Genomic DNA, 24,958 nt, shown 5'->3' on the forward strand with positions numbered 1-24,958 from the left:
CGAGAGTGACATAAGTTTATCAGTCACATAATTACGTGTGGAAAGACTCGTTTATAGACGTTCCTCAAAAAATAAAACAAAAAAAAACAAAGGGAAACAAACAAAAATAGAAGACGTCACTGTCAAATTCACAAAGGTCAGTGCTGGAAATTTACATTTAAAAGAAATATTCTACGATTCTAGACGCTATGAGAACTTGCGAGCAGATAACCAAGAGGGCAAGCACCCAAGGTGAAATGGTTTTGGGTCGTCCCGAGAGACGAGATGATAATAGATAAGGCAACAAGACAGTAACGCTGGTAAGTTATTTAATGATTTGTGTTACTTTTCTTTTTTATATTGTAAGAGGGTCATATGTATCAAAGCGCTATCTAAATTAGGCAACGCGCCATGTTCAATGAGCTGCTATGTTCTAAGTGTAGTTCGTCCCCACTTATATATGAATCCTCTCATTACGTGCAGTTATTTGCTTCAAATTTAGTCTGGATCACTCAAGCACAGTTCACAGCTTGTTCAAAACAATCATATCATATGATAATTTTTTTCAGAAATCTTCTAGTAACACTGGTAAAGTACTTTAATCGTGCCAAAGCGACCGCATCCTTGGGACTAATAGGATGGTCACCATTCAACAAGAACGGGTATCTCGCCTGGGCCAATAATTTACAATGACAATCAGAGTTAAAATAATGGAAGTAATGATTATTATGAAATGTGTTAAATTCGTGATAGGTGTCTACTTAGATAGCGGTTCATAAATCCTCTTTTTACGTGGAGTTATTTCCTCTGCCTCAATCGTCAATGCTATTTCTTTTGTCGTCACTCTGCTTCATAATACGGAAGTATTATAATACGGATTGTTTTTAACGTTTTTTAAGTCTGATAGTTTATTATTGCCCGGGATATGTTGATAACGAGTCGATTGTATTCTCTAATTTTGTCTCAGAGGTACCAATTCTGTGGGATTTCTTGAAAAGATCTTTTCTATCAAATAATAATGAATAAAGGGAGAATTGATCAACGAACCTGTTTCTCTCAGAAATTCGTCCTCACAAATTTTAGAGGAAAGCTCATTTAAAAAGTCGAGAGTCCTATCAAACTTAGATGATATTAATATATTTAAAAGTTACCAGATGAAGATTTATGTCTTTCTAAAGGAAAGAGATATCTCAACAAATCAACCTCTCAGTTCCTAAAGTTCGGAAACCCTTCTGAAGATTATCGATTATTCACCCGACGGAATATAATGAACTTTGCACTTCAACAATACTAGCGACAGTACCTTTGACAACAACAAAAAGATAAAGTGGAATCGGTTTTGTTTACTTACAACTGGAAAGTGATAATTCATTGTCTCATGCAACCTTAAACTTATTACAATTAGAGAATTTGAAAAGCAGGCGATAAGAAGGTTTAGCCTTTGGGAAAGTCAATTTGGATTTTCTTAAGTGCAGCAAAGACATGCAAACCTCTGATTACTTAGACGTGCTATTTATCTTAGGCTCATTGTCAGTTATAACTAAAACAACAAGAGTAACAGATTAAACCTCTTTTACCGGTCACATACACACAGATAAGCACGAAAAGGTTATTAAATTAGGTTTTAACTGGTCATCATTTCGGGCCTCCTTCTGGTGTTGTTTAGTTTTTCGTTAGAATGGCTCGTATAAGAGCTACTAGCATAGACAGCATTTAGATTTCAGCCATTTCACCCAACACGTTTTCCTACAAGATTCACCTGTTAAGGTATGATTTAATCAAAATAAGGAATACTATACTCCTACAATTTTTAAACTATTTTAATAAACAACTTGTAATAATTCTTTCCCATGACCTACTCCTATAGGCAATACAATAATTGTCATTTAAAAACTTACTTAAGGCCACTATAAACTATAACTTTGTTCACTACTGACACCAAAGACTCACTATTGCCTAAAATCTCCTCAAAATACACAATCTTTGAAGTATATCACAGTACGGAGCTATCTTTTGTTAGAGCTTCTTAGATAGTTGATCTTTTCCGACAAAAAAAAAATACTACTCCTAGCTGACTGAGTCCTTATATACATTCACAACGCATTTCAAAACGAGTATAAGCGATCCTCGCAGCTATGAACACTACTAAACTTGTTGTTGAAATAAGACCTGAAAAAAAACTACTAGTTCATTAGTGTTCATAACTGCGAGGATCGCTCATACTCGTTTCCTCACCGCAGTGCACATAGATTATTTTCATATGTTTACAGTCAGTATTTCAAAACATTCCGGAATTCGAAGCTTGCAACACAACTGTTGTGGTAGAGCTACATCATAATTACATAGCCTAATAGAATGTTCTAGTTTTCCATACTATGTCATCAGAAAGTTTGAGTATCAATGTAACAGTGACTAACAATTTTGCAATTATAGAAATTATTTACAGTCTCTATTCACAACACACCTAAGCTGCTTTAGTTTCTAACGACCTGAGTAAACATCAAGAGTTTAAAATGCTTAGTAATAAGCAAAAATACAATGCTCAAAGTTCTGCTCATAGCATTCAGTCTGTGCTGCAGTAGCGCGAGGCACATCTAGGTGGCTTTTGTAGTTGATATATATAGTAGGATCCGCAGTCTTTCACTTTAATCTTTTTTGATTCCTTGCAACAATCTCCTTGTCTGTTAAAACAGACGTCAGAGGAAACCTCGCCATCTGCCAATGTGGGGTGACCACCTTTTAGCCAGCCTGAAAAGACCGCACCACATCTCCACACCGGTACGCACTGGATTGGCATTTTTGTTCCTGCTTCTCCCACGAAACGATACCATTCCCCAAATATTATGGATGAGGATTCGTCGTCACATTTTTCTTCATCTTCGGGTGTGTTGTGAGTGCTCTTTCTGTCAGCATCACTCAGGTTTTTGTAATTATAGCACGGATCGGCTAAAACGTTTAATTTCGGTTAATGCGATGTTTTATATATTTTTTTTTTTTTTTAAAGAAAGCTTAAGGAAAGAAATGGTTCAACGCATTTTTTCATCTTAAGCCTTATCGCCCACGCGCTTTACGACTTTTTTTGCGCGGATTGTGAAACCTATAGTTTCATTCTATAAAAAAGTCGACTTTTCTTCTCAGTAAAGGTCTGTTGTGTCTATATGATAAACAAAATAATACATGGTTGCTTGCAGATATGGAACTTCTCTTCTCGTGTTCAACTCGTTACCAAGAGATTAAAACAGTTTATATTCTCTTGCTCGATACCTTACTCGTTCGCTGATCTCGCTCTTGAGATAGCGAGTTGGACACTCGAAGAGAACTTCCATATCAACGCGAACCAATGCATCATTCTCTGGTTATTGAATGAAGACAAAATGGCTGAGTTTTTCATACAGCCTCAATGCAAAATCCCTGGATTTCAACGAATTTCAATGCGTGTCTGTGGCTCGATCGCTCAGTGATTGGTTTTCAAGCAGCCCTGCAATCATCGACTGCTGACCACAGAAAAGGTTGTTGATGAATGTAAAGCCATTAAACTTAATTATAAATTTTCCCGCAAAAATTACTTAGGGCTTGAATTATTTGACTGTCCAAAAGTTTGCTGTGTCGTTTTGGAATTGTAGTGTAGTAAATAGTTTTTCTTCGAACTGAGTATCAACTTCGTTGGGAGCCGATTACTGCTTAAAAGATAGAGAACCTTTTTCCGTGTTTACTTACTCTCGTCTAAACACGAGAGGAGGTTGGGAGAATTTGAGAAAGTTATTCAAACCTCACACGCAGTCGAGGGTTTGCATAACTTTCAAGAAATTTTCCAGCCTCCCGCGAGTGTTTAAATGAGACAATGTAAACACGGGAAAAAGTACCTTATATACTATAAGCATTTATCACATAAACTGCGGTGTTATACAAGGATTTCCGGCCCTGAGAAAAGCTGTAACAACACACGTGAAAAAATGTCGTATTTTTATATAGCCAATCAGCTGCTGACATGTCATTCGCCTTTGGCGCCACTCGGTCAGGTTGATGAACGGCAAAGCCCCCACGATTCACAATACAAGTTGTTTGTTGGAGCTTTCGCGAACTATGGCGGCTAAAACACAGAAAAATCCATATCGCTGACAGCGAATGAGGTTCAAACTTTCCTAGAAGGGGAAGAAAACCAATACACTAAAAGAAAAACCGAAAGTTGCGTATTCAGTGGCTTTGGTGTTAGCATTTCTCTCGGCTAAGAATGAAAATCGACAACTGGAAGATTTGCCACTGGTCGATTTTGAAAGACTTCTTCCTTCGGTAAGGACAAAGTCAATAAATGAGAATTTTGTAAATTGAAAATTACAACCATTGTTGTTTTTGTAATCATGATTCAACGCTTTTTTCCACCTTAAGAGTTAGCGTCGACGCACTCTACAATTGTTATTCGAGGATTGTCGATTCATTTATTTTCATTCATTAATGAAGTCGACTTTTCTTCCTACTAAAGAGTTATTGTGTTTATATGATAAACAAAATAATACATGGTTGCTTGTAGATATGGAATTTCTTCGTGTTCAACTCAACATCTCACTCGTTCGCTGTGCTCACTCGTGAGCTATCGAGTTAAACACTCGAAGAGAAATTCCAAATCTACGCGCGCCCAAGCATTATTCTCTATATATCTCCAATAACATTACAGAAGAAGGTAGTGTTGTTTATTTATAATTTGACTGATGTCTAATTTCTCAATACATGTTCTGGATGATAATGTTTCCTAATAGCTAATCAAATCGCCTATCTGAAAACACCTAAACCGATCAAAATTCGCATTAAAAAAGTCAAGTTGAAACTTGTGACAAGTGTCAGCACCTTTTGAATGGAACTATTTCAGCTTTGAGTTGTGGTAAATTTGATAGAAAATACAGTGTTTGCAATACACGATTCCTTGATCGAGGAAAGAACTTCAAGAGGAGGAGTTTGACTAAGTTGAAAATGAGTGTCACTGTAATTTATCGTTTTTTAAATTGAATTGCGCCTTGTAAAGTTTGCTGGTTGGTACAGTTTTGCTCGAGTCTTTTCCAGTGACCTTGAAAACAACGACTCAAGGAACGTTTTGAGTCGACGTCGATTAAAATTACGTGATTTTTCCACATATCATATCATCATATATCCAGCTGTTCCCTACAATCGAGACTTTGTACTTTTCAATCTTTTTTTTTTTTTATTTTTACTTGGAAAACCTTTGCTTCCAGCTACCGAAAAATGTACCTTGAAATGAGGCGCGTGAAAAATTGCTAGTAGAGGCATAAATGCGGTGAGTTTGGTCCGTCATTTCTCTCAAACAAGCGCGGTGACCTGTCCTTCTTTTTATATTTTTCGGAACAGCCATTGGTAAGGAACATTTAAAGAAAAAAAATTTGAAAATTGTCAGATAACTTTTTTTTTTCTGAGGAATCACTTTGATATGTCAAATCTTAACCGCGGTCGACGTTGATTCTAGCCAATCAGATTATCCTGTTTGATTGCTTTCAATCCTTTCGAGATACAGCCTTATAATTATTAAATTTATAAGAACAATTATGCATCATCAAGAAAAAATAATGAATATCATCATTTTTCTCTTGGTGGACAAAAGCAATGCACATCAAGTCCACAAATATGATATAAAAAATCCAATCTATCTTTCTTTTTCCTCAATGGTTCGTCGAAGGACATTTCTAAGCGATTTAAAGGCACTAAAAACTAACGTGATTTGTTTCATGGCCAAACACGAATAGCCATTCACTCAAAAATATCTACAGCGAGTTCAGCTAGTACCAGCGTTACAAATTTTTTAAGGCACGCATTAAAAGAGACTAACCTTTACAAGTCAAACCATCCCCAATGTATTCAGGATTACAGACACAACTGTAGGAGCCCTGGGTATTACTGCAGGAAGCGTGCTCATCACAGATGTTCACTTTCGAACACTCGTCGATATCTGATGAGGATCAAGCGCACCACGTCACAACCCATAATTGTATTTTATGATGAAAAATATTTTGGTGTATCAAGACATAAAGAATAACTACACAAAATACTGCAAAGCTATTCTCAAATGATGTGGGACAAAATAAAATAATACACCATTTCTGATGAGGAGTGAATCATGTAGGACTTCATTTTAGGATAAATGTTATACTACTTTTGGCACCATAATTTGAGTTAAAAGGACGTTCTAGATTTCTCTCCGCTTCGAATAGCTGGGATTGAAGGAAACCTATTAAAATCACCTGAGCAAGTTTGTCCATTTCCAGAGTATTTAATGTGGCATGTACATAAATGTGATCCAATGGTGTTGGTACAGTTAGCATTCACATGACAAGAAAGATTTCTTGCACATTCGTCAATATCTGAGAAATGACAGGCTTTCAATCACGATTCTTGGAGTATGATACATGTATAAACTTCCTTATTTTGAACATTGAGTGCGATAGTTGTTGTTAAAGAGTTGTTGGTCGCTATGTTTTATTAAAGAGAAAGCTGGTCAACGAAGATGTTCAGCATTGTGTTCCCTTGCGTTTAAGTGGGATTAGGGATTTTCATTTTCTGCCATTGGTCAATAATGTCAGGCAAGGTTAACTGCTTTATCAAAACAAACAAACACACCCAAACTAAAATTTCACTAAGTTATAACGAGTCAATTACAATCTAAAGGCCTTTACCTGTGCAGTTCCGTCCATCTCCGTTAAATCCAAATAAACAGGTGCACACAAAGGATCCATTTGTGTTTTGACAATTAGCGTTCAGGTGACAATTGTGGGTATTTTTGTGGCATTCATCAATATCTAAAAAAATGGGAAAGAAAAGAAAAATTCTACAACGGTAGTGGTTACACGAGTGAGATATACATTCGCTTTTTAAAGTCTTATGAGGTGAAAAAGCATTTAGTTAGTCATCATTGCGACAAATTAATTGTTAATTTAGATTAAACCAAAACTTCCACTACAGTGGAATTTCTCTCTAGGCACCATTTCACACTGAAGCCGGATATCAGTCGTCAAAGATCAGCCTTGGTAACCTTCCTTTAAGATACGCATCCGACGGCCAAACGTGACATATAAATAGGGGTGGTTTGTCTAGGAAATATTTTGTTCTTATCAGCACATTCTGCAATTAACCTTTTTCGCAATGTTCTCCTTCGAAACCAGGAGGGCATAAGCATCGATATCCCTTGATTGTGAAACCAGACTGACAAGTTGCATTATTTCGACACGGTGGGTTTTTACCGCAGGCGTTCTGAAAGGAAAAAAAAATAAAAGAAGAAATATGGATGTATTGAATGATTGATAAATGAATGAACGATCTGAAGTTTTGATAATTAATGATTGTTTTTCACGATTCATCGAAAAGCGTCGAGTTGCTGAATTTAAGTTATGCTTCATATTTTACCTTTGAGCCACGATAATAAAAATCGGCATCAGTTATCAGGTCAGTATCATATTCAAGATGAGTGGCGTTATTCAGTTCACAGATATAATCGATTCCTCCATTCTCGGGATCTTTTTTGAAGTTAGCACTGACGCAGTTGTCGTTCGTGTAGCAGAAAATCTCACAGTGATCCAAGTCTTTGACGTATTTGGTTTCGATTTCATGGTTCATCAAACGTCTTTTAGCAAAGAAGAAGTAATCTGGAAACAACATTGCGCGGTCTCGCTCTGAAGTAAAGCAATCAAAATAGTAAATAATTTTTCCTGTCAGACATAAATTAACTCACGTTTCGAGGTTTTAAGCTTAAAAAATAACACGCTTGGCGAACAAAGAACTGTGATCTCAATCAAACCACGATTAAGGAAAAAAGGAGAAAAATTAATACTACCTTTATTTGGGGATTAGTATTTAGGAGAAAGTTTTCACAAGATAATTAACCCTAGCACCCCCTCCTCCCTCCCGAAAGCGTTTAAAAACAAAAATGAAGCGAAAACAAAAATCAGCAGCAGCGACCATCACTTGTGAGGAAAGGATGTTTAGAAAGCATTTTCGTGTCTTTTCGTTTCTTCTGAACGATATTATTATACGGGAGAGAGAACAAAGCCGTTAATAAAAGGTATCCGCAAATTTTTCTCAAGTTCATTTTCTACTTCATGATCGATAAGTCATGAAAAAAAAATCACTTTTCTTTATAAACCTTCCTAAATTTTTGTATAAAAGGGCCCTAGATAAATAGCTCTGGCACTATCCCTCCCAAAAACGGTAAAAAAAAGTGAAACAAGAACAAAAATTGGCAGCATCGAGAACCACTTGTCTTTAGTGAAGACACAAGGTCAGTGGAGAGCATTTTCGTGTGCTTTGTTTCTCATGAGCAATATTATCTTAGGGGAGAAAGAACAAAAGCCGTTGACGAGCTATCCGCAAATTTTTCTCAGGTTCCTTTTCTACTTCATGATTGTTAAGTTATGGAAAAAAATAGTTTTTCTCAGTAAACCTTTTTTCGCTTTCTTCATTATACAGGTCCTTGAAAATTCAGTTTCTTACTCGAGTTTACATGATCGCCTTTGTTTATTTAACGGTCGACAGATGCCACCTGTTTTTGAGGTGAGTACCTTTAAACTAATCCTTAAACATGTTTGTGCTGATAACTTTCTCTGAGACTTGCACAATACGCGATTTTAACTTTTGATAGATAAGCTGTGGTTACGGACGCATATAAAGCAAGGAAAATGTGGCTATTCTTTACCAAATGTCAGCATTGTTCATTGTTGATTAGGAGCGTTAATAAACTGAATGTGCTTCCTCACGATGCAGAAAGATCAAATTCCCGCCTAATAAAACAGGGAAATTTAACATAACATAGTGTCATGCTTTAATGTTGATGGGAGAGGAGAAATGGGGATGTAACAATTTTAAACGAAGTAATTTGTTTTTGACGAAGTTTTTGGTCGTTTTGCATCTAACATCCAATTTTCTGAATAAGAAATGATAAAACATTTTTGTTAAATACCCTTTAATTTTTCAAAAATGAGTTCAAATCATGGGTGGATTTTGAATTTAAGTTTTTTACTTTGTCTTTGCTAATTGTTGTAACCTTAACTCTTTTTCTTTTTTTTTTCTCTCCATAAGTGAATCGAAGGATAAAAAATGATTCGCCGTCTGCGACTCACCTTTTCCAAAAGTGAAGTTATTCAATAATGCATTCCAGGCTATGAACATGAAAAATGAAACAAATTCCATGCCTGCTTCAAGGTAACGGTTTTCTGTTTCTACCACGCACGTATGGCACAAGTTTAAGTTGATCACCAGCTCCCAGCAGTGGATTAAGCTTTCAAAATCGACCTGCTTTTATGAACGAAACCGTATTATGAAAATAGATTTAAAAAAAGCTTGTAGCTGTCAGTTCTATGTGGAAATTAATGCAAATGGCGCAGGTGAATGTTATCCACTTCGCTCGATGGAGAGAATTGGGTCTTCTAGGCATATCATTATATATTTACATACGTATTAGACTCTGAAATGAGTCTCCAGAACAACGTTGTAAAAATTTTGATTAATTTCTCGAGAAGCAGATACTTTGGACGTTAGGTTCTTTAAGACTTTTTAATAAAAAAACTTTCAAAATTCGAAAGATCAAGCATATTTTTTAGCATATTTATCCAGCATATTTTTCATTTATTCTCATCAAAAGTAGATACTCTGCCAAATTTATTGTATTATTAGTATTTGACGTATAGCAACTTTGGTAATACTAGACATTTAATTAACAGAAAAGTCATGTTACCGTTTCAAGTCCGCCTTAATTTGTCATTTTTTGGAGTTAGAATAGGCAGACGTGTTATTCTCATCAAAATTCCCTTTTAAAATCGTCTGAAAGAATTGATAATCAACTCCAATACAAAGCTCCTTAGCGTGCGGATATCTCCTTCCATTAGGTGTTCTTAAACTGCCCATAGAAGAAATAATGTACAAGGATTAAAAATCTCCATTCAGAAATTTCGGTTCTAGATGTGAAGTGATAACGACTCGACCTCGACAAGAACTACAGAAGAAATGATATATTCTTGCTAAGCGAGAAAAAAAATACAATATTTTAAAAACTGGCTAATGAACATTTACAAGCTGCGGATTATCCTCTTTTTTTATGAAACAAAAATTCCTAGGATCGCTTAAACTCTTTATTTATCTACAAAGTTCAATAACCAAAGGGGCAAGGAAGATTCAAACATAAAGCTTGCAAACTATATCCCATCAATAATCCTTTCTAACTTATTCGGCATTTTGGACGGGGTTGAAACTTTAGCGACCTATTGGTAATTTTTGAGGTAAACAGAGCAACAAATTTTTTACCAGAGCTTTCGTGCTACTAAGAAATAAACATTTAAAGGTTCGGTTAGTAAACCCCGAGTACTGATAATCTGCTTTCGTTGAAAAACCCTAAGTTAGTTCGCTTTCAGAATCGTACCATATCCTTACTTGAGAGTGAAGCCAACCTTTTTCTTTTGGTATGCTAAATTAAAGGAGCCGCGGGTAAATACCCTTTTCGTAAAGAATATGAACTTTCCAGGGAAAGTATTGCTCAAATCATCCATCTGTCTTTTCGATATGATCAACTCTTACCTCTCAAGTTGCAAAACTCTTTGATCCCTCACTGCTTCTGAGGTAAAAGTGCTTTCTTTTATAACAATATGGTAGCTATGGTTACTATAGAAACACCTGGTTTCAAGTGAAAACGATTATTAACTTTAGATAAGAACTTTCTGGTTCCCTCTACAATATTACTGAACCATGACAACAATTACACAATTGTCATCACGATTGATCACGATCACGATCATCACGATCTCAAATTTTGCAATAAGCGTAATTTCTAACTGGTAACGTTAACAAATTATCATTTTGAAACATCATATTCGATCTAAAGTAGCTTTTAAACGTTATTTAAGAAGATCTCTTTCAAATTCTCAAATAATCCAGTGTGTACCTAAGGAAACTCCACCGTGTGCTAATAAAGGATCGCTAATGAAAAACTAATAAGAAAAGAATGTCTTTGACAAGAAAATATTGCCAGCCTTAAGAAAAGTCAAGCCTTCAATTGCAAAAGTTATACCTAAAGATGTAAACATACAATAACACTTTTATGTTTGTATCAATCAAAAAAGTTCCACTTACGGTGCATGTACCTTCCTGAAGATAAGTAGGGGCTGAGTAAATTTTTATGGGCAGGGAAAACTACCTTTTTTTTCCTTTTTGCTTTAAGAAATGTTGCGCTTGTTTGTGGTTTTGAAAGTGAGTTTTCTAATTTAAAAAGGACTTTCATCAACCTGTCACGGAATTTTTAGTTTGAAAACTTGCTCTGGCCTCGAGGAAGTCTTCGAGCAAATACTGACGATTCGTGTTGGAATTTACTATGAATATTTATACAGCTCCGTCTTGCGCGAAAGCCACGATGACCATACTTCACGGACGTCAAGAAAACGCAATGCAAACGATCTGCTAAAACCTCAAGGGCTTCAGAGCTACAATACAAATTTAAGTTGACAATGAGGACAAACAGATTAAACAAAATGCGATGTAAATTTACGCTGATATGCCAAATAATTTTAACATGACAGTTTTTAATGAGTCGTCGACATTGTAGTTCAAATAAATTTATGGAGCTGCAAATATGACTATTTTTTTTCGTCATACACACTGTCTTGAAACTTGCATAAGTCCTTTTCATATTACTCATAGTTTATTGAATTGTCGTCTGTCTTGTCTCAAGCAACGTTAAATCAACACGCAATAATGGCTCGAAATTAATTCAAAAGTTCCTATTCTTGTAAAATCGTTAGTTTTTCTTCCTACGGCTATGTCACCACAAGTTAGTCAAAAAGCACAACGTTTTCCGTCCGTAGGATAAAATCATCCCGACAATTTGTGCACGATGAAACATTTAGCCGGCTTCACGCACTCTGTAGGAGTTTTAAAACATAGTTTAGGCGCACTTTTACCAGAATAAACAATGCATTTTTTCCATTTTTCAACAGTCGTTACATATTTGTTTTGCATCTGAGGCGAAGAACTGTACATATATTCAAGAAAAAGTTCCAGTAAAGAATAGTGAAATTGTTTCAAAGACAGCTTTCAGGACATGAGGCTTGCATTTTTCAGGGAACTTATTCAGCGTCGCTCTTAAGGCCCTGTTTACTATTCCAGTTGTCTGTTAACTGTCGACCGGTCTCATTCGCGTTTTCAACGACGTAGAGAATACTTTATTTAGGCAGGCGATAAATTAAATCGTGCTATTTTTTGCAATTACGTTGAAACCAAACTGTTCGAGTAAAGCTTCTATGGACTTATTTTCCATCGATTACGATTCATCTTTCGTCAAATGTGTTTCATTGGCGCCTTGAAACGAAGTAAGTACATGAATATGTAGAATATGGAATAAACAATCAAGGAAATGCAGATGCTGGAAATACAGAATATTGAGGTGAAGCTTGCAAGATTTACTTTGCGAAGCATCGTGTGTGTTATAGTCTTCATCCTGAACTTTTCATCTTACACTTAACGAAGGGTAAATTATGATTTGCCTGGTTTTTACTTGAGCATTCATGAAACAATCAGTTCGGGAAGTTAAACGCTGACTACCATAGCAATACTGCTTCCGTTGAAGGAAAACAACTCAAGGCCACTCAGAAACTGGCATTACATCGTCGTTTTATAATCGATAACAGAATCCTTGGAACCTTTTAGCCATCACGGAAACATTACAGCATTTAGGTTTTTAAAATCATGTAGGAACATTAAGCAGCAGGCTCGTAGTACATCAAGGTGGTAAGACATCTAATAAATTTCATTCGCACCCTGAATTATGCATTGCCTCTATTTCATTTTCTACGGTCTTCTTAAAGACAGGAGTCTATAAGGAAACGGTTATTAAATCCTTTTTTCCTTATAACTCTACTTTTGGTGTGCTGTCTTGTAACAAAATAAGAAAAAAAAGAGAAATTATAGGTTCTGCGTAACTTAACCAGCCCGCCCAGGAGAATACGGGAAAATGGAGAAAATTGAATACTGCCTTCATTTGCGGATTTTTGCCTATCTGAGAACATAGGAATTTAGGATAATTTTCTATGTCTCAATTCCGCGCTCAGAGATTTCCTCATGATTTTAGCTGAGATAAAGGAGGTTAACACATAAAATGCTTGGGACAAGACAAATTTGAGTAAAGTTTTTAATTGTCTTTGTTGATGTCGCTGTTACTGCTGTTATATTTTAAATTCCTAACTTTTTGTACAATAGGGTCCTAGATAAATAGCTCTAGCCGTCTCCCTCCCAAAAACGGTAAAAAAAAGTGAAACAAGAACAAAAATTGGCAGCATCGAGCATCACTTGTCTTTTGTGAAGACACAAGGTTTGTAGAGAGCATTTTTGTGTGTTTTGTTTCTCCTGAGCGATATTGTTTCAGGGGAGATAAAACAAAAGCCATTAATAAAAGCTATACGCAAATTTTTCTCAAGTTCCTTTTCTATTTCATGATCGATAAGTCATAAAAAAATTCATTTTTCTTGATAAACCTTTTTTCTCTTTCTTCATTTTACAGGTCCTTGAAAATTCAGATTTTTCTTACTTGAGTTTACACGATCGCCTTTGGTTATTGAGACCGATTATCATAGGAAGAGGAAATTTATGCTAATTTCCATTGAGACAAGCCATCTTTGTCTGGCATCACGCAGAAGATTCATATATGGGTTCAAGATATTTCTATCAATAAATTCAGTATACATTAGAAAATTCTACTTTTTCAAAGAAATAGTAAACTTTAAAAATGTCAAAAACGATATTTCTCAAACCAGAAATATCGAAATAATCGGCAATTTAACGGTCGACAGATGCCGCCTGCTACTGAGGTGAGTACCTTAAAACTAATCATTCAACATGTCTGTGCTAATAACTTTCTCTTAGACTTGCACAATACCAAATTTTAACTTTTAGTAGATAAGCTATGTTTATGGACGAATATGCAACAAAACAATGTAACTATTCTTTACCATATGTCAGCACTGTTCTCTTGTAAAAATAATTTCTCTGAGATGGTTAAGTGCGATAAAAATGTGCTTCCGTTCGATGCAGAGAGATCAAATTCCCGCCTAATAAAACACAGGGAAATTGAATATAACATAGTGTAATACGTGCATGTTATTGAGAGAGGAGGGATGGGAATGTAACCATTTTCAATGAAGTCTTTCGAATTTACCGAAGTTTTTTTGTCGTTTTGCATCTAATCTACAATTTTCTGAATAAGAAACAATTAAAAATTTTTACTAAATACCCTTTCATTTTTCAAATATGAGTTCAAATCATGGCTGGATGCTGAATGTGGATTTTTGACTTAGTCTTTGCTAGTTGTTGTAACTTTAACTCTTTTTGTATCAGCAAAAGAAATAAAGGAGACATATAAATAAGGTTGTACTCATAAGTGAATCGAAGGATAAAAAATGATTCGCCATCTGCGACCCACCTTTTCCAAAAGTCAAGTTAGTCAATAATGCATTCCAGGCTATGAACATGAAAAATGAAACAAACTCCATGCCTGCTTCAAAGTAACGGTTTTCCGTTTCTACCTCACGCGTATGGCGCAAGTATTAAGTTGATCACAAGCTCCTAGCAGTGGATTAAGCTTCCAAAATTGGCCTGTTTTTATGGAAGAAACCATACTATGAAAGTCAATCAAAACATAAAAAACAATTCAAAATTCTTGGGGCTATCAAGTCTATGTGGAAAGTAATAGAAATGTCGCAGATAGATATTACCAGCTTCCCTCGATGGAGAGAAGTGGGTCTCACGGGAATATCTTTACAAGTTAACATACTTATTAGACATTGAAATTAGTCCTTAGAACAACATTGTAAAAATTTCGACCTATTTCTTTAGACGTCTAATTGACGGCAAAAAACCCCCAGGAAAAGCAGATAATTAGACGTTAAGTTCTCTTGGACTTTTTAATTAAATTTGACAGATGAAGAATATTTTCGGCATATTTATCCAGCATATTTTTTAATTCATTCCTATCGAAAGATAAACACCTTGGAAAACTTATCATGCTTTTAATATTTGTCGTATGGCAAGTTTTCTAATAATAGACATATAATAGAAAGAACAGTCATGTTCCCGTTTAAGTCCACTTTCATTTGTCAGTGTTTGGAGTTAAAATACGCAGACGTGTTATTTTCATCAAACTTTGCTCCTAAAATTGTCTGAGAGAGTTGATAATCAACCCTAATATAAAGCTCTTTAGTGCACGGATATCTACCTCCACTAGGTGTTCTTAAACTACCCATAGAAAAACGAATGTCCATTCAGAAATGTTAGTTTTAGATGTGAAGTGACGACGACTCGACCTCGACAAAAACTTTAGAAGAAATAATATATTCTTATTGAGCGAGAAAAAAAATACGATCTTTGACAAGTTGGCTAATTAACATTTACAAGCTGCTGCTTATCCTCGTCTTATATAAAACAAAAATCCCGATGATTGTTGAAACCCTTTATTTATCTGCTAAGTCCAATAACCAAAAGGGCAAGAAAGATTCAAACATAAAATTTCCAAACTATATCCGATGAATAATCCTTTCTAATACATCAAACATTTTGGACGGAGTTGAAACTTCAGCGAGCTTTTGGTAATTTTTGTGGTAAACAGAGCAACATATTGTTTACCAGAACTTTCGTGTTGCATAGAGATAAATATTTAAAGGTTCGGCTAGTAATCCCTGAGTATTGATAATCTGCTTTCGTTGAAAAAACCCTACGTTAGTTTGCTTTCAAAATCGTGCCATATCCTTATTTGAGAGTGAAGCCAACCTTTTTCTTTTGGTATGTAGAATTAAAGGAGCCGCGGCTAAATATCCTTTCGTAGAGAATATGGATTTTCCAGGGAAAGTATTACTCAAATAACCCATCAATGTTCTCGATATGATCAACTCTTACCTCTCAAGATGCAAAGCTCTTTGCTCCCTTACTGCTTTTGAGGTAAAAGTGCTTTCTTTTATAACAATATGGTAGCTATGGTTACCATAGAAACACTTGGTTTCAAGCCAAAACGATAATTAACTTTAGACAAGAACTTCCTTGTTCTCTCTACAATGTCACTGAACCATGGCAATAATTACACAATAGTTATCACGATTACGATCTCAAATTTTTGCAATAAGCATAATTTTCGGCTGGTAACTTTGACAAAATATCATTATGAAACATCATATTCGGTCTAAAGTAGCTTAAAGATAGCTTAAACGTTGTTTAGGAAGATTTCCTTCAAGTTCTCAAATATTCCGGTGATTATCTAAGGAAACTCCACCGTGTGATAAAAAAGGATCGCTAATGAAAACTAATACGGAAAGGATGTCTTTGACAAGGAAATATTGCCAGCCTCGAGAAACGTTAAGCTTTTCGTTGCATAAGCTATTCACAAAAGCTCTAAACATACAATAACACTCCTATGTTCGCATCAATCAAAAGGGTCCCTCTTACAGAGTATGGAACTTCTTTAAAATAAGTGGGGGCCGAGTATATTTTTACGGGCAGGGAAAACTGCATTTTTTTCTTTTTTCCTTAAGAAATGTTGGACTGTTTTTTTGTTTTGAAAGTTAGTTCTCTAATTAAGAAAGGACTTTAATCAACCTGTCGCGTAATTTTAGTTTGAAAGGTAACTTGCTCTGGCCTCGAGAAAGTCTTCCAGCAAATACTGACGATTCGTGTTGGAATTTATCTATCGAAGTTTGTACGGCTCCATTTTGCGCGAAAGCCATAGTGAGTATAACTGACGTCAAGCACATGCAATACAAATGGTTTGATCGAACCTCAAAGGCTTCAGAGCTACAATACAAATTCAAGTTGACAGTGAGGACAAACAGATTAAACATGATGCGATATAAATTTTCATTGATATGCCAAATACTTAAAATTAATCGTTAAATATTTTTTAGCTCTACAGTTTTTAATAAGCCGTCGACAGTGTAGTTCAAATAAATTAGAGGCGCTGCAAAAATGACAATTTTTTTTCGTCATACATTGTTTCTCGAAATTTGCTTCCGTTCTTTTAATATTACTCGTAGTTTATTGAATTGTCCACTGTCTTGTCTCACGCAAAGTTAAATCAACACGTAAAAACGACTCGAAATTATTTTAAAAGTTCCTATTCATGTAAAATCGTTCGCTCTCACCACAAGTTAGACAAAAAGCACAAAGTTTTCCGTCCGTATGGTAAAATCATCCCGACAGTTAATTTTGTGCAGGATGAAAATTTTAGCCGGCTTCACGCACTCTATTTGAGTTTTAGAACTTAGTTTAGGCGCACTTTATCAGAATAAACAATACATTTTCCCCTTTATTTAACATAGTAAATGTTTTGTTCAAGATGACAGACAAGGCAGATACCAGAAGCTGTTTATGTCCTTCTATAAGACACGAAATGACCTCATTAACAAATTATCTCATATTTTTTCAGCTTGCCTAATTCTTCGGTGGAAGGTTCTCGAATTTTCAAGTTACGCTTAAAATTGTTTAAGTTCTCATTAGGTGCGATATGCCTCTGAAAAATAGCTTAGTAATTTCGAACTTCATTATAATTAAAGAAAAAAAACATCGGAAAAATCGTGCGATCCACATTTCTATTCCTCAAGCCTCTGTTGTTTAAATTGCAATTGTAGTAGTCTCAATGCACGGATGGTTAATTTTCTGGAATTGAAAACTCTCAAACAATCTTTAGAACTTAAAGCATTCGTTACATTTTTATTTTATATCTGAGGCGAAGAACTGTGCATAAATTCAAGAAAATGTTTCAGCAAAGAATTGTGACAGCTTTCAGGACATTGGGTTTGCCTCAGCTACGGCGTCCGCATTTTTCAGGTAACTCATTTAGCGTCGCTCTTAAGGTTATCAGATAGTTGTTTTTTAACTGTCGACTGGTCTCATTCGCGTTTTCAACAACATTGAAAACACTTTATTTAAGCAGGTGATAAATCAAATCGTGCTATTTTTGCAATTATTATGTATAGACCAAACTGTTCGGCTGAAGCTCATGTGGACTTATTTTCCAACGATTACGATTCATCTTTCGTTAAATGTGTTTCATTGGCGCCTTAAAGCGAAGTAAGTACGTGCATATGTAGAATATGGAATTAACAATCAGGGAAATGCAGATGATAGAAATACAGAATATTGTGGTGAAACTTGCGAGATTTCCTTTGCGAAGCATCGGGTGTGTTATAGTCTTCATCCTGAACCTTGCATCGTACGCTTAACAAAGGATAAATTATTATTTGCCTGGTTTTTAATCAAGCATTTATGAAATAATCAGTTCGGGAAGTTAAACGCTGACTGCGATAGCAATACTGCTGAAAATGACATTACATTCGTCGTTTTATAATCGATAACAGAATCCTTGGAATCTTTTAGCCATCACAGCAACATTACGGCATTGAGGTTCTTAAAATCATGTAGGAACATTAGGCAGCAGGCTCGTAGTACATCAAGGCGGAAAGACATCCAATAAATTTTTTTCGTCCCTTTAATTATGCATTGCCTCTATTTCATTTTCTACGGTCTTCTTAAGGACAGGAGTTTGTGAGGTAACGGTTGCTAGATCCTTTTTTTCCTCATAACTCTACTTTTGGTGTGCTATCTTGTAAAATTCGGGAAAAAAAGGTATAGGTTCCGTGTAACTTAACCAGCCCACCAAGAAGAATACGGGAAAATGGAGAAAAATTAATACTGCCTTCATTTGCGGATTTTTACTTATCTGAGATAAAGAAGGTTAACAAATAAAATGCTTGGGACAAGGCAAATTTGAGTGATGTTTTTAATTTCTTTTGTTGATGTCGCTGTCACCGCTGTTATATTTGAAATTCCTAACTTTTTGTATGATTGGGCCCTAGATAAATACTTCCAGCCCCCCCCCTCCAAAAAATTGTAAAAAAAAAAATAATAAAACAAGAACAAAACTTGGCAGCATCGAGCATCACTTGTCTTTTGTGAAGAGACGAGGTTAGTAGGGAGCATTTTTGTGTGTTTTGTTTCTCTCCTCTCATTATTTTAGGGAAGATGGAACAAAAGCCGTTAATTCCTTCTCTACTTCATGATCGATGTCATGAAAAAAAAATCGTTTTTCTTAATAAACCTTTTATCGCCTTCTTCATTATACAAGTCCTTAAAAATTCAGATTTTTCCTACTTGAGTTTACACGATTTCTTTCGGTTATTTAGACCGATTATCATAGAAAGAGGAAATTTATGCAAATTTTCATTGAGTCAAGCCATGTTTGTCTGGCATCACGCAGCAGATTCATATACCGGTTCAAGATGTTTCTACCGATGAATTTAGAATACATTGGGAAATTCGTCTTTTTCCAGGAAAGAGTGAATTTAAATAAAAAAAGCCAAACACTATATTTTTCAAACCAAAAATATCGAAATTATCAACAATTTAACGGTCGACAGATGCCACTTGTTTTTGAGGTGAGTAACTTTAAACTAATCCTTAAACATGTTTTTGCTTATAACTTTCTCTGAGACTTGCACTATAAGCGATTTTAACTTTTGATAGATAAACTATGTTTATGGACGAATACACAACAAGAAAAATATAATTATTCCTTACCATATGTCAGCACTGTTCTTATGTAAAAACAATTTTTCTGAGACGATTAAGAGCGGTTAAAATTTGCTTTCATACGATGCAAAAATTACAAATTCCCGCCTAATAAAACACAGGGAAATTGAACATAACATAGTGCCATGCTTAAATGTTGTTGAGAGAGGAGAGATGGGAATGTAACCATTTTGAATAAAGTAATTCGTATTTGCCGAAGTTTTTGGTCGTTTTGCATCCAAAATCCAATTTTCTTAATAAGAAACGATAAAAAATTTCCGTTAAACACCTTTTAATTTTTCAAAAATGAGTTCCAATCATGGGTGGATGTCGAATGTCGATTTTTGACTTAGTCTTTGCTTATTGTTGTAACATTACCTCTTTTTGTTTCAGCAAAAGAGAATAAAGGAGATATATTAATAAGGTTGTACTCATAAGTGAATCCAAGGATAAAAAATGATTCTCTCTTTGCGACTCACCTTTTCCAAAAGTCAAGTTAGTGAATAATGCAGTCCATGTTATAAACATGAAAAATGAACAAATTCCATGCCTTCTTCAAGGTAACGGTTTTCTGTTTCTACCCCGCGCGTATGACACAAGTTTTAAGTTGATCGCCAGCTCCCAGCAGTGGATTAGGCTTCCAAAATCGACCTATTTTTATGAACAAACCGTATTATGAAAATAAATTTTAAAAAAAAGCTTGTAGCTGTCAGTTCTATGTGGAAATTAATGCAAATGACGTAAATGGATGTTATCCGCTTCGCTCGATGGAGAGAATTGGGTCTCATAGGAATATCTTTACATGTTAACATGCGTATTAGACACCGAAATAAGTCCTTAGAACAATATTGTAAAAATTTTGATCACCTTCTTCAGGAGGTTTAATTTACGGCGAAAAACCCTAGGAAAAGCAGGTACTGAGACGTTAAGTTGTCTTAGACTTTTTAATCCAAAAACTCTTATAGGCAACTGTCAGGCAAGAAATTTGCACTATAACGGCATGATCTTCGTTTATAGGGTTTTCTACTGCTTCCGATTGGAAACAAACCTCTCAGCCTTCTGCCTCAAAACGCAGAACAAAGTTCGTGTGATCGTAATTTTTTTTTTGAGTGATTAATTGAAGATTTTAATGCGACAATTTCTTTTACTCGCGGCTTTTTTCGTTCTCCGTCCGTGTGATAAAATCATCCCCACAATTTGTGCACGATGAAATATTTAGCCTGCTTCACGCACTCTGCGAGAATAAACAATACGTTTTTCTCTATTGTTTAACATAGTAAATGTTTTGTTCAAGAAAATAAAATTTGAAGATGTTTTTTCGCCAAATATTTGTGATACCCACATTTGGAAGCTCGGTAAATTTTATTTTCGTTTTATTTCAGCTACACGGAAATAGAGGAGTTAAGGCTGGATATCATATCTATCATGGGGTGAAAGTCAAACTCAAGTTTTTCATGCATTCAGTACAGTCATCTCTTACTTTCCAAGATCCAACGTTCTTTGGCGCCCAAGTTTAGAGTTAATGAGCCAAACGCGTTTTCTTTTATTACTGTCTGGTAGCTATGGTTACGATAGAAACTGTTAGTTTCCAGCCAAGACGGTCATTAATATTAGAAATGAATTTCCCTCTTCCTGTTTGGGTTCTTTGCGCAAAAAGCTAAATTGGTAAAATAATACGCAGCGAAGAATGTAACCTAATGCAACGGACTGAGTGGAGAAATGCGTCTTGGACTATAAAATGTTATTATTAATTCCTTGAGTATCTCCTGTCACGCCAGGTGTAAACTCCATTATGATTATAGATCGTTTTTTGGTAATTCATGTCAAACAAACGCAATGCAAATGAATTTGAGAGAAGAAACGAGACACATCAATAAAAATGCAAGACAAGTCCAGCAAAAATGGTTTTGAGACTCATACAAACACAGAAGAGGAGAATTTACCACTACGTGCTTCTTAGCTTTATTCATTTTATTCGACCAGAGTATATATATTTAGTTAATCTATGTTAACGGGACTGGAAAGACAGAAGTGTTTTTTGCTGTCGTCCATAATTTTCTAAAACGTGTTTAGTTTCCTTGTATGATTCTTTATCTTATTTTCTACCATCAGTTTATACAATAATACAAGTTGAAAGACTTGAACGGCTACCCATGCTCTAGAAGTGTTTGCATGCGTAAAGCGTTTAAAGTCTGGTCTAACAGGTGTTATTAGACAATGTTGCCTAATGACCTAATAGACACCAGGGTAGGTGGGATCCAAATATAGAAACTTTTTTACTTAGTAAAGAGCCAGTAAAATTGTGTTTTCGCTAAAAATTTGGGTTGAAATAGCCGTCACCAAAAGTTGCATTCGCAAAGCTTGAAATTTTGAGTACTTTGTTACTCCGACCAATATATTAGTAAAGTTTTCATTGTGAGACATACACCCAGGGGTTGTTTAGTGCGATTGTAAAACAACTCTTCGCGTCTCTGCGATGATTTGCAACTCCTGCAGTCTTGACCACTCAACACAGGAAGTATGTTTGATAGATAGTTATGAACTTTATTTTTCTATCATTTACTCTCCAAAAATATATTTTGAATTTCTTTAACTATCAAATAAACTATCAAAAATGTAAGGCAGTGTGCTAATAAAAATATCCTCAATTGACCGACCGAAACTTTAAATAAGTTGACAAAATAAGGATGAATTTCCCACTTGAGAAATGTAATAAAATTAGAAAAAAGTTTCAAACTTTGCCATAAGCATGTTTTGCACTAATAGCAGAGTATATTGGGTTATTTTTCATTTCATCGAAAAACTCTGTACAAAGCTTCTTTCTTTTTTTCTGCAAATATTTAATACATGTAGTTTTCGCAGTGGCAAACAATAGCACCGTATCAATTCGGCTGTCGATTGTAAGTAACCAAAATTGACTTTTTTTTTAGTATCATGTCCTGCTCTAGCAGACTGCAAGATTCCAGGCTTTATTTTCTGTTATCTATGAGGTAATATAATAATTTGCATCAACTCTAAATTCTGTAAAAAATGTAGCGACACAGATCTTAGGGCAAGTGCCAAACTGTACCACCCACTTTATTACATCGAGCGAAATATTCTCTCGCTTGGCCCTCATGCTTACCCCAAACGATACATGTGCGCAAGGATTTAAAGATAGTTTTCCTCTTTGAGATCCTCTGTAACAAGTCGTTTTATGTTCCCTCACATTTATTAACGTCAAAATTAATTAAAGATGAGTTCTTCTGAGCTCTTTAATTTTGAACGAACAGAAAATCTTTCGTAAACGGGGGATCTTAAGCCACTGACATTCCATGAATTTGCCAAGCAACTTACGACCTACTCCTTGATACATCAGGAATGCACCAAGAGTGTCGAGGCAGAACTCCTAAGATACCTTATAATGATTGAGAACGATCCAGTGGTAGACAGCTGCTATACTTAACTCAGGGCCTTAGCGAGACGACGCTCTGAATGTTGATTTATGCGCAAACTTGATCTCAAGGATAATAGCAAATTGTTATTTGGAAAAGGAGTGCCGTAATTTATGATTGGACTCAGCCAAACCATCCAGTATCGGATCTGGCTTCCAAGACCTTCACTGGAATACTTTTTAAATTGTAAAAAAAGTTTCAGGTTTTCTTCCGTCAGATAAAATTGGTGCAGACTTAGGGTTAACGAGACCTGTGAGCCAACATTCAGTTCCCGACTAATTTTTCTGAGTGGGAGCCTTGTAAAATCGGTAAAATCGCTTTTACCATATTTTGAACGGAATTCAAACGAGCTGCATGGCAGTCAAAGTTGAGGGATAAGACAAAAGGATTTGTGAAAGGAAATCTTTAGAAGTACAGAAATAAACAGGCATAGTTTTTGGCAAGTTGGATCTTTCAATACAGAAGATTATTTCCATCAACGTTACTTTTCTTTAATGTAAATTGAACCCAAAGAGTGGGCTTCATCATTGTATTAAATTCATTCTCATCTACCAATGGAATTTCCTGTCCTTTCCAGTTTCATAATTTGTGAGATGCTTGGAACCGCCAGCACTGACTTTTTAGAATTTGGCTTATTTCTCTATTTATGGTAATGATGGAACTACAATTTCTACAAGGGGTGTCATTATAACATAAACAGATATCGTTGAGAAAAGGTTCACGAAGTAAACCCGTTGTAGGAAAATAAAAATTAAGGATAATGATTCTGTTTATTTCAAGTACCGGAAAATGTTTTCTCGCCAAATGGTTGTGATACCCACATTTGGAAGCTCGGTAAATTTCATTTTCGTTTTATTTCAACTACACGGAAATAGAGGAGTTAAGGTGGATATCATATCTTATCATTTGTGAAAGTCAAACTCATTTTTCATGCATTAACTACAGTCATCTCTTACCTTCCAAGATCCAACGTTCTTTGGTGCCCAACTTTAGTGTTATTGAGCCAAACGTGTTTCCTTTTATTACTGCCTGGTAGCTATGGTTACGATAGAAACTGTTGTTTTCAAGCCAAGATGATCATTAATATTAGAAATGAACTTCCCTCTTCCTGTTTGGGCTCTTTGCGCAAAAAGCTAAATTGGTAAAAAAATAATACGCAGCGAATAATTTAACCTAATGCAACGGATTGACCGGAGTAATGCCTCTTGGATAATAACTGTTATTATTAATTGCTTGAAAGTATCGCCTGTTACAACAGGTGCAAAGGCATTTTAATTATAGATCTTTTTTTAGTAATTCATGTCAAACAAACGCAATGCAGATAAATTTGAGAGAAGAAACGAGACACATCAATAAGAATTCAAGGCACTTCAAGTGGGTTTGAGACTCACACAGTGGTTTTGAGACTCACACAAACACAGAAGAAGAGGAGAGTTTACCACTACGTACTTCTTAGCTTTATTAATTTTATTCGATTACAGTATACAGACAAAGTTGATTTATGTTAATGGGACTGGAAAGACAGAAGTTTATTTTTCTATCATCCATGATTTTAGAAAACGTGTCTACACTCCTTGTATGATTCTTTATCTTATTTTCTACCATCAGTTTATACTATAATACAAGTTGGAAGACTTGAACGGCTACCCATGCACTAGACGTGTTTATTAACATGGTTTGCGTGCGTTCAGCCTTTAAAGTCTGGTCAAACAGGTGTTTTTCGATAATATCGCGCAATGACCCAATAGATACCAGGGTGGGTGAGATCCAAATATAGAAACTTCTTTACTCAGTGTAGAGCCAGTAAAATCATTGTGTTTTCGCTAAAAATTTGGGTTGAAATGGCCTTGACCAAAAGTTGTACTTGCAAGGCTTGAAATTTTGGAGACCTTGCAACTCCGACCAATGTATTAAGACCTCTTTGCGTTTCTGCGATGATCTGCAACTCCTGCAGTCTTGACCAC

At 35.4% G+C, this 24,958-nt stretch overlaps 2 protein-coding genes across 5 annotated transcripts in view; both read right to left on the reverse strand.

Moving 5' to 3' along the window:
- LOC131773433 (fibrillin-3-like) overlaps positions 1–24,958 on the reverse strand; it is a 164,204-nt gene that overhangs the window by 103,249 nt on the left and 35,997 nt on the right. The window lies entirely within an intron of this gene.
- On the reverse strand, positions 1,558–24,044 carry LOC131769217 (uromodulin-like). 2 transcript variants are annotated; one of them, XM_066166655.1, is made up of 7 exons: positions 23,951–24,044; positions 20,040–20,211; positions 7,384–7,649; positions 7,113–7,230; positions 6,657–6,779; positions 5,813–5,932; positions 1,558–2,925 (listed from the first exon to the last, which is right to left on the reverse strand). In XM_066166655.1, the coding sequence occupies exons 2-7, from the start codon at positions 20,086–20,088 to the stop codon at positions 2,543–2,545; spliced, it is 1,059 nt and encodes a 352-aa protein (XP_066022752.1). In that variant the 5' UTR covers positions 20,089–20,211; positions 23,951–24,044; the 3' UTR covers positions 1,558–2,542. The 2 variants fall into 2 exon arrangements, with proteins under 2 accessions (XP_066022752.1, XP_066022751.1); XM_066166654.1 differs by lacking the exons at positions 20,040–20,211; positions 23,951–24,044 and adding an exon at positions 9,093–9,260.

The sequence above is a fragment of the Pocillopora verrucosa genome, chromosome 5 (assembly GCF_036669915.1).
Source record: "Pocillopora verrucosa isolate sample1 chromosome 5, ASM3666991v2, whole genome shotgun sequence".
Taxonomy (NCBI): domain Eukaryota; kingdom Metazoa; phylum Cnidaria; class Anthozoa; order Scleractinia; family Pocilloporidae; genus Pocillopora; species Pocillopora verrucosa.

Bases quoted from the DNA above. Each gene is read 5' to 3' on its own strand.
- LOC131769217 (XM_066166654.1), bottom strand. From the start codon at position 9,162: ATGGAATTTGTTTCATTTTTCATGTTCATAGCCTGGAATGCATTATTG. The intron at 6,780-7,112 runs GTTAATTGCAGA...CCATTTTTTTAG, and splicing joins AGGAGAACATTGCGAAAAAG to ATATTGATGAATGCCACAAA. The intron at 2,926-5,812 runs GTTAGTCTCTTT...TAAACGTTTTAG, and splicing joins GGATGGTTTGACTTGTAAAG to CCGATCCGTGCTATAATTAC.